Source organism: Labeo rohita, chromosome 22 (assembly GCF_022985175.1).
Source record: "Labeo rohita strain BAU-BD-2019 chromosome 22, IGBB_LRoh.1.0, whole genome shotgun sequence".
Taxonomy (NCBI): domain Eukaryota; kingdom Metazoa; phylum Chordata; class Actinopteri; order Cypriniformes; family Cyprinidae; genus Labeo; species Labeo rohita.
Genome location: NC_066890.1, coordinates 47,840,672 through 47,854,394, shown reverse-complemented (window position 1 = coordinate 47,854,394; position 13,723 = coordinate 47,840,672). Strand labels below are relative to the sequence as shown.

The following is a 13,723-nucleotide window of genomic DNA, read 5'->3' as shown; positions in this document are numbered from 1 at the left end:
GTTTTGAAAGATTGTTACAAAAAAGGATATTAAATGATGCAGTGCATATGCAGTCTTACAGTTTGGCCTTTCTGAAAATGTGTGTATTTTTGTACAGGTGGAGTCAGCTGCAGATCATTTGATGAAAATTCGTTGTCTTTGTGTTATTTCTTCGACCTTTTGATGCATAAAAGTAGTTTGAACTTCACAGGCCTATTGAGTCCACGTTGTTCCTATTGCAGTTCCTAAGGTGAGACACACATTCTTGCAAATATAATTCTATTACAAAATATAAAAATTTGTAACAACAACAACAAAAAAAATGTGCTATTGAATTAAATGTTTATTTATTGCATCTGAAGTTTAGGTTTCTTTTTTTTTTTTTTAATTTTATTTATTTATTTATTTATTTTTTTTAGGATCTCTGCCGAGCAAGTTGAAAGTTACAGTTACAAAAATTGGGGCAATTTCCAGGTAAATTTGTCTAAGATTTTTGTTTGGTGAATTAGAGGGATGGCTTGGGACTGTAAGATGTGTACAGCCTCATTTCAGTCCAGAACACACTTGCTCACACACATTTGATTGCAGCATAGTCATCATTCAAAAGTTAGTCCATCACCAGTGAAATAGATCTTTGGACGCTGACCAGCTCTATGTTTGGAATCACAGGTATAATTAACTCTAATTGTGCATTTAAAAAATGTATTTAATATTTTCAGTCGGTTTGTGACATGCTTTTCTTGTCTTCTGTTTCAGGTATGTGCTGAATTTCAGCGCATTACCCACCAGAATTTCACAAACACATTTTATGCAGAGCTAGACCGCCACAGTTTTCACCTGATGACTTTATATCGACAGAGAGCAGCGAAGACTGGAAAAACTGCTGATGCACTTGCTGAATTTCTTCGGGTTTATGACTGAAAGGTATTATCATGGTATTATTGTTGTTTAATGCTTCAACAGACATTGTTTTGACTGTATATACTGAATATTATCACTTGATCTAAATATATAAGTCTAACTATGACTTGGATTTATCATGTACTAAGTGATGAGTAAACCTTTTTCATAATTTTTTGTATTTAATTTAGAGCAGTGGTTCTCAAACCTGTCCTGGAGGACCTCCTGCCCTGCACATTTTGTATATCTCCCAACTCAGACGCACCCAATTTAGTTCTTGCAGTCTCTACAACGAGCTGATGAATGGAATCATGTGTGTAGATGAGGGAGACATACAAAATTTGCAGGGCAAGGGGTCCTCCAGGACAGGTTTGAGAACCGTTGATTTAGAATACATTAAAAAAAAAGACTTCTGATGTGTCTTTGTGTCCTTTTAAAGGGATAGTTCACCGAAAAATGAAAATTCTGTAATGAATGAAAACATACAGCACTACCGAATTCTGCTACTAATTTATAGTGTTCTTTGTCTGTTTGATTACGTCATTAATTGATCTTTACCACACATCTCTACCATATGTACATCAAGCTACTACTACATATATTGTAGAAATGTCAATTTGGTGTAAAGCTGCTTTGCAACGATATGTATCGTGAAAAGCGCTATACAAATAAATTTGAATTGAATTGAATTGAATTGAATTACTTGCTCGTTGTTCAAAATCTGTATAACTAACTTTGTTTGGATGAACACAGAGGAAGACATTTGGAAGAATGCTGGTAGTCATTCATTATAAACATTCTTCTAAATATCTTTCTCTGTGTTCATCAGAACAAAGACATTTATACAGATTTGGAACAACTAAAAGGTGAGTAAATGATGACACAATTTTTATATTTGGAAGAAGTATCCCTTTAAGAGTCAGGGCTCTTACCGTGGTCACTTTTTTTTTTTTAATCTATGCCTTGATCAACTTTTTAGCATTCATTCCGTGTCAAGTTAGCATTGTTTGGTTTTGTGCTGGCTAAAACGCGTGTTCCACTTTTAACATTGTTTTCTATGTGAACTTTAAGGATCAACATGATGTACACACAAGGCGAACAACAGTGCTCTGTGCACTTCCTGTGTATCTGAGAGAAGACACCTCAAAATTCTTTAAAACATGCACGGTAAGTCACTTATTCTGCATATTTCTTAGGATTATATTTCAGCATTTTTTTTTTCACACTGGTGCATTTGGTAATTGTGTTTCAATACTTTTTACATCCAGATTGAAGATGATTCAGAAGAGCCAGATGTTGATTCATCAAGTTGCCTATAGTTGCCCGTTTGACAGTCGTCCGAGAACGCCCAGACATTGCTGTTCAGTACAATCCAGAGAAGATTTCGGTCATCCTTGAGAATGAAGTTGTCATAACAAACCTTCAGAGACTCTCTGATGCTTTCCTTTTGATGTTTGGCTTAATCTATGCATTGGATCTCTCATATCCAAAAGAGATGGCCAACACATTTGAGTTTATTCAGAAGGTTCTTTTGGGTCTTGATGATGGCAAACTTAAGCCAAGGGTGCTGGCTCTAAAGAATGACTTGCTGATTCATGCACAGTAATTTTATACTGTTGTCTTTGACCAGGTGTGCCTTTTTGTTGCACAGAACTGTTGTCACAGTTCTTGTTGGCATAATGGCTGTTTAGGTAATATTTCAATGTATTTTATTTTACCTGGTGTGCTTTTTTTTTATTGCACAGAACTGTTTTAATGTCTCATGTTTTATAATAAATTTTTGTACTTTAATGATTTCAGATTTGTAATTTGTACTGTTAAGTTGTAAAATGTAGATATTTGAGTACAGGAAACTTAAAAAAAACAAGGCAATCAGTTGCCACAAAATATTTAAGTAACATTACTACTACAATTTAAGTTATGTAAATTATATAATTTAATTTAATAACACTTGAAGTTCCTTAAACTAAGTTTAGATAAATTAAAAATTTTGATATATATTTGAGGGATATTTTAATTAAGTGGAATAATTAAAGTTGTCAGTACTCAAAACTTTGAGTTGCACTAAAGTAAAGATGAACAAAACACTAAATGTATATTTTGATTTAAATTAATGTTTATTTATAATTTACAGGTACTCAAAGTAAGTAGCTATATGCTTACTGATGATATTTAAGTTTGCAAACTTAAAAAAATAGCGGCAATCAGTTGCCTCAATTTTTTTGAGTTAGTAGAACTTATCCGGGTTTACAGTGTAGACTATGATTTGATTAAAAAAAATATTTTGTTATTTTTAGTTGAACTTAATTTTTGTTGCTTGTCTACGCTCGTCCGCTGCATTCTTTCTATTCTCGGACCCTGCAGCTTAGCTAGTGTTAGTGGCACCAGTCCATGGTGTATCCAGGAGTTATTCGTGCTATTTTTCCTTGTTGAGAGTTTGCTGTCCCATATAGATTACACCTGATTATGTATTCTTTTCTCTAATGAAATGAATAAAACGTGAGTGTGTCCATCTCACACATGTAGAATCCGTCTCGGCAGTCATCTTAACCATCGAATTACAGAAACAGGAAATAGACAAACTATATTACACGTGGATTTTTTTCACTGGTGCTGTTTTGCGGTGTTGGTTCACTACTTAATTCACTACTTAATTTTGAGTTAAAATATGTTGTTGTAACTTGCGTTACTCAGATTGTAACGAGTAATATTATTACCAAATTTGATTAGTAATGCGTTATATTACTGCGTTACAGCAAAAAGTAATATACTACTGTAATATTATTACTTTTGTAATGCGTTACTCCCAACACCGGTATTAAATAATATTATTTAAAAACATGTATTACTCTGTATGTGTGATAATATTCTTTATCGTTAATGTGTTCTAGCATCAGCAATACATTTAATGTCGCCTAGTGAAAAATAAAAATAAAATAAACTTATTTCATGCTAAGTATACTAGAAATACATTTACATATTATTACATACTACATTCAAAAAAAAAAAAAAAACAACAACAACTTGCAATTCTACTATTTGTATACTAAACTAGTATATTTTAAGTCTGCTAAATTGGAACAACAAATTTTGTACTTAATGCACTTCAATTGTGCGGAATTAGTGCTGAAGTCCAACTAAAGATATACTTAAGTATATTTGATTGTGCTAAAGTGGAATTATTGCAATTTGCAAGTATACTTTAGGTTAGGGGTGCGATGACGATTTTTGATCATGGATGATAAAAATGTCTCCATGATCTGCTTTTGGAGAAATATCAAAGTATCGTGATATATTCTATCAGCTGCAGTTCTGGCACCTCCATCTCTGTACAACTCGACATCCATTCATTCACATCAGTGTTAACTCACAGGCCACTGCACTTATTCACAATCACAAAAGTACATTATTTGCTATAAAGCCTTGCCGGTTAAACATTTCATAATGTGTGCTGTTCCAGGGCATGTACACCTGAAAATCCGGTCAAATACCGCCTAATTACGGAACTAAGTTTTGGTGAAATTGTGATGGAACCACAAGCAGTTCTGTCTCGGCAAGGTTAAGTTGAAGATGATGGTCCTTCATCCAGCAAGAAATATCTGTTAGACAAGCTGAGATGCGAGCAGCTATTGTCGGATCATCAGGATGGAATGAGAGGTATTGAGTGTCATCAGCATAGCAGTGAATGACAGAACCTAGCGATCCCATAGACAGAGAAGCGAACTTCGGACTTCATAGCTCAGACAAAATCATGACTGGCTCTTTTCAGCCCCCCCCTAAACTCCACCTATGAAGTGAAGATGTCCAAGAACTGAGCGCTGAGGCACCACAGTAGTAATATGTTACGACTTGGACACCTCACCTCTACAACCTTGAAGGACCTATCTGAGAGGTTAAGACTCAAACCACTGGAGTGTGCTTCCTGAGATGCCCTTTGTCAATAGGTTTGACAGGAGGATCTGGTGGTTAACCATGTGAAAAGCAGCGGACAGATCCAGCAGAATAAGTATAGAAGATCAGGGGCCAGTTGTATAAATTTAGCCTCTATGTTAAGACAGTGTCTTAAGTACTAGTTTAACAGCTATTAACAGCATTAGCTGTAATTTAAGTAAGTTGTAATATGAACTTTCGATTGTTACTATACATTTTAAACAGCTTCTGGGACAAATGCTACCCTTCAGCACAAAACATAAACAAAAACCCTTTTGTATCCAAATTAGTCAGGCAGTCCCAACACAAATTGTTTGAGTAAACTTGAAATTGAAACAATGAAATTAAGCAGAGACTTAATGTTCACCAATTGCTTGCGTGTTTTCTTTTTTACGCATTTTACACTAAATTTAACAAGCATTCAAATAATTTTGTAGCTTACAAATAATAAATAGGAGTTTAAAGAAAGAAACTACTGGATATTCTGATTAGTCTTGATCATTGATTCACACATTCACTCAACAGGCAAACATGCATGACTCTCATGAATGAGTGATTTAATGCGATTTAACATCATACTAGAAATTAATATTACATGGATAATTATTACCCATAATAATAATTTAGAAAATGTTATTTTTTTTTACCATTAAAGAGATTAAAATTCTTAACTGCAAACCAAACTAAAATGTCTAAGAGTAAAAATAAACAAAATCTTTCTAAATTGTATGGGGCCGGTAATGAGACAGAACATGGAGAGAGACTTTCTCTACATTGATAATGTAAATTAAATGTATAGACCAATTTCTAGTAGACGTCACAGTGACGTCATTTGCAGCTGCGCGCATAGTAAGTGGAGGTAAACGGGTAAACTCGCAGAATAAGAGAAAAATATATATATATATATATATATTTGTGCCTTTTGATGTCACAGTCGGAATGCAAATACTTTTTATACAACACTGTAGTTAAAGACGCCATTTGAAGCTAAACGCAGACGTTTAAACGGACAGACTATGGATGAAAACTGCTATGATTACTCTACTTTTAAAGTGCCCCTATTATGCGTTTTCAAATATGATCTTTCATGTAGTGTGTCATGTAGCTGTATGTGAACATAAACTATCTGCAAAGTTGTGAAGCTGACAGTGCACGATACATAAAGTTATTGTCTATCAAAAAAAAGAGTCGACTCACATTTGCCTAAAGGAGTCGTCAGGATTTCAAATCTTCTTCTGTTACGGCCACACGTCACGAAGTAACAGATTTGCATAATGTCCACCCACGTTCTACATCATGAACAACTTGCCCGCCCATAAAGTTCCATGTGGTTTACCTCACATGGAAATTTACACGTACATTACACAGAAGACGCTGTATCTTATACTGTGAGTAAAACTGTTTTATATTCACTTCCAAAAGATGATGAATCTACAAAGATTGTATTTTCTAGAGATCGTTCAAAATACTTAGTTGTGTACGTTATGTTGTGTAACAACCCTGCACATGTTTTGCTAACCGGCTAAATCATGCTTTTGTAGTTCTGTTGTTCAGCTGTGGACCCACTGTAGTCTGACAATTTGTGATTGATGCAGCTTGACTGTCTGTCTGTCTCATTAGTTGGAGTAATGATAAACCGAATGCGGAAAGCGCTGTGCTATAAAACCCATTTATTTCAATGCCTTCCACCCTGTGAGGACGGCTTGTTTGAGAGGGGGTTCAATCTTCAACTGGCTGGCGGGAGCCGTCACTGGCAGGTCACGTGACCTGCCAGTGGCTGGTGGCAGCTGCCAGTCTGATTTTGGGCGGGCTGACTGGCAGTTGCCAGCTGGCAGTATGCCTCAACAAGTTTCAGCGACAATAGATTTTCGGCAGATTTTGTGTTTTGTGCTTAATTTCTTATTGTGAACCTGTTCAGTTCTTTATTTTTAGCGCGATTAAAGTGTTTAAATGGCGGTGATTCCGACTGGTAGGTTAATGCCACTTCCACTGGCAGTTCAGTCAGTCAGCCGCGAGAGCGCTCCGAGGTTAACGCGTTCTCTGCCACTCTTGCTACAAGGAAGTATATTATTTTATGATCGTTAATATATTCTTATAGGTCTAGTCTTTTAATTTATCAACAATTCATGGAGTTTTATTATGAATAAAGTGTTTAAATGGCCGTGATTTCAACTGGCAGCTTATTGTCGCTTCCACTGGCAGTTCAGTCAGTCAGCCGCGAGAGCGCTCCGAGGTTAACGCGTTTTCTGCCACTTGTGCTACAAGGAAATATATTATTTCATGATCATAAATGTTTTCTTATAGGTCTAGTCTTTTAATTTATCCACTTTTTATGGCGTTTTATTATGAATAAAGTGTTTAAATGGCCGTGGTTTCAACTGGCAGCTTATTGTCGCTTCCACTTCCAGTTCAGTCAGTCAGTCAGCCGCGAGAGCGCTCCGAGGTTAACGCGTTTTCTACCACTCTTGCTACAAGGAAATATATAATTTCATGATCGTTAATATATTCTTATGGGTCTAGTCTTTTTATATGCCGTCGTTTTATGGAGGTTTCTTACGAATAAATGGTTCAAATTGCCGTGATTTCAACTGGCAGCTTATTGTCGCTTCCACTGGCAGTTCAGTCAGTCAGCCGCGAGAGCGCTCCGAGGTTAACGCGTTCTCTGCCACTCTTGCTACAAGGAAGTATACTATTTTATGATCGTTAATATATTCTTATAGGTCTAGTCTTTTAATTTATCAACAGTTCATGGAGTTTTATTATGAATAAAGTGTTTAAATGGCCGTGATTTCAACTGGCAGCTTATTGTCGCTTCCAATGGCAGTTCACTCATTCAGCCGCGAGAGCGCTCCGAGGTTAACGCGTTCTCTGCCACTCTTGCTACAAGGAAGTATACTATTTTATGATCGTTAATATATTCTTATAGGTCTAGTCTTTTAATTTATCAACAGTTCATGGAGTTTTATTATGAATAAAGTGTTTAAATGGCCGTGATTTCAACTGGCAGCTTATTGTCGCTTCCACTGGCAGTTCAGTCAGTCAGACAGCCGCGAGAGCGCTCCGAGGTTAACGCGTTCTCTGCCACTCTTGCTACAAGGAAGAATATTATTTTATGATCACTAATATATTCTTATTGGTCTAGTTTTTAATTTATCCACGTTTTATGGAGTTTTATTAAGAATAAAGTGTTTAAATGGCCGTGATTTCAACTGGCAGCTTATTGTCGCTTCCATTGGCAGCTCAGTCTGACAGCCGCGAAGAGCGCTCCGAGGTAACGCGTTTTCTACCACTCTTGCTACAAGGAAGTATGTTATTTTATGATCACTAATATATTCTTATGGGTCTAGTCTTTTAATTTATCCACGTTTTATGGAGTTTTATTAAGAATAAAGTGTTTAAATGGCCGTGATTTCAACTGGCAGCTTATTGTCGCTTCCACTGGCAGCTCAGTCAGCCGCGAGAGCGCTCCGATGTAACGCGTTTTCTACCACTCTTGCTACAAGGAAGTATATTATTTTATGATCATTAATATATTCTTATGGGTCTAGTCTTTTAATTTGTCGACCTTTTATGGAGTTTTATTATGAATAAAGTGTTTAAATGGCCGTGATGTCAACTGGCAGCTTATTGTCGCTTCCAATGGCAGTTCAGTCATTCAGCCGCGAGAGCGCTCCGCGGTTAACGCGTTTTCTACCACTCGTGCTACAAGGAAATATATTATTTCATGATCATAAATATTTTCTTATAGGTCTAGTCTTTTAATTTATCCACATTTTATGGAGTTTTATTATGAATAAAATGTTTAAATGGCCGTGATTTCAACTGGCAGCTTATTGTCGCTTCCAATGGCAGTTCAGTCATTCAGCCGCGAGAGCGCTCCGCGGTTAACGCGTTTTCTACCACTCGTGCTACAAGGAAATATATTATTTCATGATCATAAATATTTTCTTATAGGTCTAGTCTTTTAATTTATCCACATTTTATGGAGTTTTATTATGAATAAAATGTTTAAATGGCCGTGATTTCAACTGGCAGCTTATTGTCGCTTCCAATGGCAGTTCAGTCATTCAGCCGCGAGAGCGCTCCGAGGTTAACGCGTTTTCTACCACTCGTGCTACAAGGAAATATATTATTTCATGATCATAAATATTTTCTTATAGGTCTAGTCTTTTAATTTATCCACATTTTATGGAGTTTTATTATGAATAAAATGTTTAAATGGCCGTGATTTCAACTGGCAGCTTATTGTCGCTTCCAATGGCAGTTCAGTCATTCAGCCGCGAGAGCGCTCCGCGGTTAACGCGTTTTCTACCACTCGTGCTACAAGGAAATATATTATTTCATGATCATAAATATTTTCTTATAGGTCTAGTCTTTTAATTTATCCACATTTTATGGAGTTTTATTATTAATAAAATGTTTAAATGGCCGTGATTTCAACTGGCAGCTTATTGTCGCTTCCACTTCCAGTTCAGTCAGTCAGCCGCGAGAGCGCTCCGCGGTTAACGCGTTTTCTACCACTCGTGCTACAAGGAAATATATTATTTCATGATCATAAATATTTTCTTATAGGTCTAGTCTTTTAATTTATCCACATTTTATGAAGTTTTATTATGAATAAAGTATTTAAATGGCCGTGGTTTCAACTGGCAGCTTACTGTCGCTTCCACTACTAGTTCAGTCAGTCAGACAGCCGCGAGAGCGCTCCGAGGTTAACGCGTTTTCCTTGCAGCGAGAGTGACAGAGAACGCGTGATACTCACAGATCTAAAGCGGTTGAGACTGCCAGCCACCAGCCCGCCACTGGCAGGTCACGTGACCTGCCAGTATCAGACTGGCAGCTGCCACCAGCCACTGACAGACAGACTGGCAGCTGCCACCAGCCACTGACAGGTCACATGACCTGTCAGTGGCGGCTCCTGCCAGCCAGTTGAAGATCGAACCCCTACTGGCTTGTTTCGGTCTCGACCAAAGCGGACGCGCAGCACAGCACGCACGCCGCGGACAAAGTTTAAACGAGTTGTTGAAATGAAGTTTTGCCGCTGCTCTGAAGGGCTGAATTGAACACAGCGGCAGCGCGGCGCTTTCCGCGTTCGGTGTGAAAGTTGCTTAATGCATTATACAGTGTTGAAGTTTACAACATAGCGGTGTGCCCGGTTCGGTTATAAAAGCAAATTGCGAGCACTTTCCACGGTAGTCCGTGCTAGCTTGTCGATCAGCCACTTCAGCCGTTTCATCGTCAGACTCTGGCTGGAATTGCTATGGTAAAATCGATGCCATCTTTTCTATGTATTGACAAGTATCCAGTGCTGTCAGTCAGTTATGGCAATGGGCGTTTCGTTTTCCGATACGCTGTACGCGGTAAACCAATCATAAAGGACTGCGCCATCTGACCAATCACAGCAGTGAGGGCTCACGGAAAGGAGGGGTTTAGAGAGACTGATTCTTCGAACTGCTTCGTGCGAGTCGTTTAGGAATCATTTAGAAATGGGGTAAAATTAAATCTATTTTTGGAGAAAACTGAAGTGTTTTTTGACCTTGCATACATGTAAACCTGTTTTGGGAGTCTATTAAAACAATATTAGCAACCTTTAAAATGGCATAATAGGGGCACTTTAAAGCATACATTTGATTTAAACAATAGGTCTACATAATATTCACATATGCTGTTCATAGGGGATGTACTGTATTAGCCCTACAGTTACAGCATGAAATATTATTTAAACCTATTACAATTAACTTTTTAACATAATATTATTATTATTATTTTTTTATCTCACAATTCTGATTTTTATTTCTCACAAATGCAAGTTTATATCTCCTAATTCGGACTTTATAATTCGATTTAACAAAACTAGTGAGTTTGTTAATTCTGAGGGAAAAAAGCAGTAGTGTGGGATATAAACTCTGAGCCGAGGGGAAAAGAGAGAATGACGAGTTGTTTTTCGTCTAGATTTGTGGGATATAATCTCGGAATTGCGAAAATAAAGTCAGAATTTTGAAAAATAAAATAAAATTTACCTTTTTTATTCTTTTATTCCATGGCTCCATAGACTGCCAATTGAACCGCCCATAAAAAACGTCATCCCTGTTTTATCTAACGTCAGTTTCGTTGAATAACATTGCTTATGGCTGGGTGACAAGTTGTTGTAATATGCGAATAACATTTTGAAAATGACATCTAATCAATATAATCTATACTATTTTTAAATCTAAGTATTTTGTGCCGTATCCGTGTAATTCTCTAGCTGTAAAGGCGATCTCTCCGGGTTTTCTGCAACCGTGCTGCGCGCGCATCCCGAATGTTTACAAACAAATAATTGGTCTATATGAATTATAAACATAATGACTCACCACAAACAACAACAGTGTATAACCCTGCACCGCCGCCATTTGTGCTGCTGATCGATAACCAGTAATCTCCAGAGTCTGTGACTGTGACATTTGTGATGGTCAGAGATCCATCTTGATTAACTTTTAGTCTGTCTGTCAGTCCATTTTCACGGTCTGTACACCGAACGTCTGTACAGATATATCTGTCCCAGGAATATTCTTTGTGTTCAACTGTAAGATTGCCATTAATTCTCCAGGTAACCCGATCTTCTTGGGTTATTGGCATAAAACATTCTATAGTGACTGAATCTCCCTCCATCACGAACACTGTGTATGTGTCAACATCAGACACATCTGGAGAGAGAGAGAGAGAGAGAGAGAGAGAGAGAGAGAGAGAGAGAGAGAGAGAAAAAGAAGTCAATCATAAGCCGAACAAAACTGCACAAGTGATGTGAAAATGTGTGAGTAGAGAAATTTGTAATACATAATACAGTCATAATGTCTCATGGAAGATCTTTTGCAACTTAATGATCAAACACCAAAGAGACCTGAACTTACCATACACGAGTAAATACATGAGCAATGAGAGCAATTTGGAGACAATCTTCATTTTCCTTTTTTGCTTTTTGCCAACAAATGAATACAGATCCAGTAAAATAGAAGCACTCTACTTCCTCGGTCTCACTTGCTAACGTAAAAGTACGGTGTTTCCGAGGTTTTCGGTTTCAGTGGGCGGAGCAGACATGAATATTCATGAGTTACCAAGACATGTGCGTTGAACTGAGAATTTGTATCAGAAGGTTTAATGGAATGTTAAAAGGTAATTATATTTTCAGCGTTATGCAGACTTATGTCTAAACTACATTTGTTCAATATTTTGTAAGTGTTTATAATGCTTCTATTAGTTTGCACGTTTTGTGCAGTCGTCCCTGAAATAAACTTGTATTTGTGGAGTGTGAACTAATCATTTTTAATCTATCCTGGTGTGATTGTTCAAACAGTTTGGCTTACAAAATTAACAGGAATTTAAGAGCACACACATGCATGAAAGTGTTCCTTAAATACAAGCAAAATTTTAGATTAAACAAAATTGTATGGACAAAAATGTAAAAAGTAGTCTACATTTGGTACGCTTTAAATGAGAAGACAAATACATCACAGCATTTTATGGAATAGAATAAGCATAATTTAATACATTAAATGTAATTTTATTATAAGTCAAATATATATATATATATATATATATATATATATATTTATGTCTGCACTTTTCAATTTTAATTTTTCCTCTTCAGTGTCATATGATCTTTCAGAATTCATTCCAATATGCTAATTGAGCAGCTATTTGCTGCTCAAGATACAATTCTGATTATCACAGGTGAAAATGGTTGTGCTTAATGAAGTGTGACAGGAATTCTTGATAAATAAAAGTTCAGATAAACAGCATTTATTTTAAATAGAAATCTTTTGTAACATTATAAATGTCTTTAATGTTATTGTTTATTGGTTTAATACTTCTCTGTCAAACAATTGTATACATATTTCTTAATCATTGTAATCCCAAAACTTTTGAATGGTAATGTCATGAATCAAAGGCCAGAATCAAGTTTAGATTTTTTTATTATTATTATTGTTGTTTTTTTAAACATATCTTACATATGATCTTAGAATTGCTTTATTATGTGTCATATTTTTATACAGCATATTCAACAAGGACATTTCTCCGGTGTTGTCTTGTTTTGGTGCATACACCTTTTTTTTGTTTGTAACAAGACTTCAACAGTGATTCATACTGAAACTTAAGGAAAACTTTACTTTGTTAATCACATTCTCCATGACTATACATTTTCCTGGATTTTGAGTGTGAATCACTATTGAATTCATATTTTTAAAAACACTGTCTCATATCAAACTTCCACACCAACACACATTATAATAACATCTAGTTATCAAAAGCTGGTCAAGGCCACCACTTATAAATGTATATTTGTTTGCACAAATGTTGAAGTATTATATATTGGAAACATGGGAAAAAAAATTATATATATATATATATATATATAATACATTTCAGCCAAATTTTTGGCAGCAGTGTATGACACTATCATAGTTTACAACCAGAGAGTTCACAACCAAACAACATAGAGAATGCTGAACAGGGTAAGTTAAGACATGGATCATCACACCAGTATACAAATAATATATCCACAAATACATTCATATGGGTTTATTTAATTTGTTGCAGGCAGTGATGTTTTCAACAAATGATAACAATTAATAGACATTTTTAAATCATCGCTACAAATGAACAGCACAACGAACTGACATCAGTGTATACAAATATTTGCTGTGCTTTATCCTAATATTACACAGAATGCCTGCAATCATTTAGTCATGGAGGACTACAAAAAACTTGCAAGGTTTGTGAACAAAACGAAAAACAAACAAACAAACAAACAAACAAAAAAAAAAACATTATAAACTCTTACAGAATGATGAACAAATGCAGTTCATGCATATGTTTGTGCAACGCTGAAAATATAATTAACGTTACCTTTCTTTAAATATTCCGTTAAACCTGT

General features: G+C 36.0%; 1 protein-coding gene and 1 long non-coding RNA gene across 18 annotated transcripts in view; one reads left to right on the top strand and one right to left on the bottom strand.

Moving 5' to 3' along the window:
- Nucleotides 1-11,834, bottom strand: part of LOC127154060 (titin) — a 38,489-nt gene extending 26,655 nt beyond the window's left edge. For 15 of the 17 annotated variants that reach the window (XR_007825399.1, XR_007825400.1, XR_007825406.1 and 12 more), the window contains exons 1-2: nt 11,700-11,834; nt 11,163-11,495 (exon numbers count right to left, since the gene is read on the bottom strand). Coding sequence is in view for 7 of the 17 variants with exons in the window: in XM_051095448.1 (XP_050951405.1) it covers nt 11,163-11,495; nt 11,700-11,751 (385 nt within the window). In the remaining 10 variants the exon portion in view is untranslated. Of the gene's footprint in view, nt 1-11,162; nt 11,496-11,699 lie in introns of those variants that run through there. The other 2 variants (XM_051095452.1, XM_051095454.1) reach the window with 2 other exon arrangements.
- On the top strand, nt 780-2,555 carry LOC127154086 (uncharacterized). Its single transcript, XR_007825437.1, has 3 exons — nt 780-903; nt 1,951-2,046; nt 2,148-2,555. It is a non-coding gene; the product is annotated as an uncharacterized LOC127154086 (long non-coding RNA).
- Nucleotides 11,835-13,723: the final 1,889 nt, after the last annotated feature.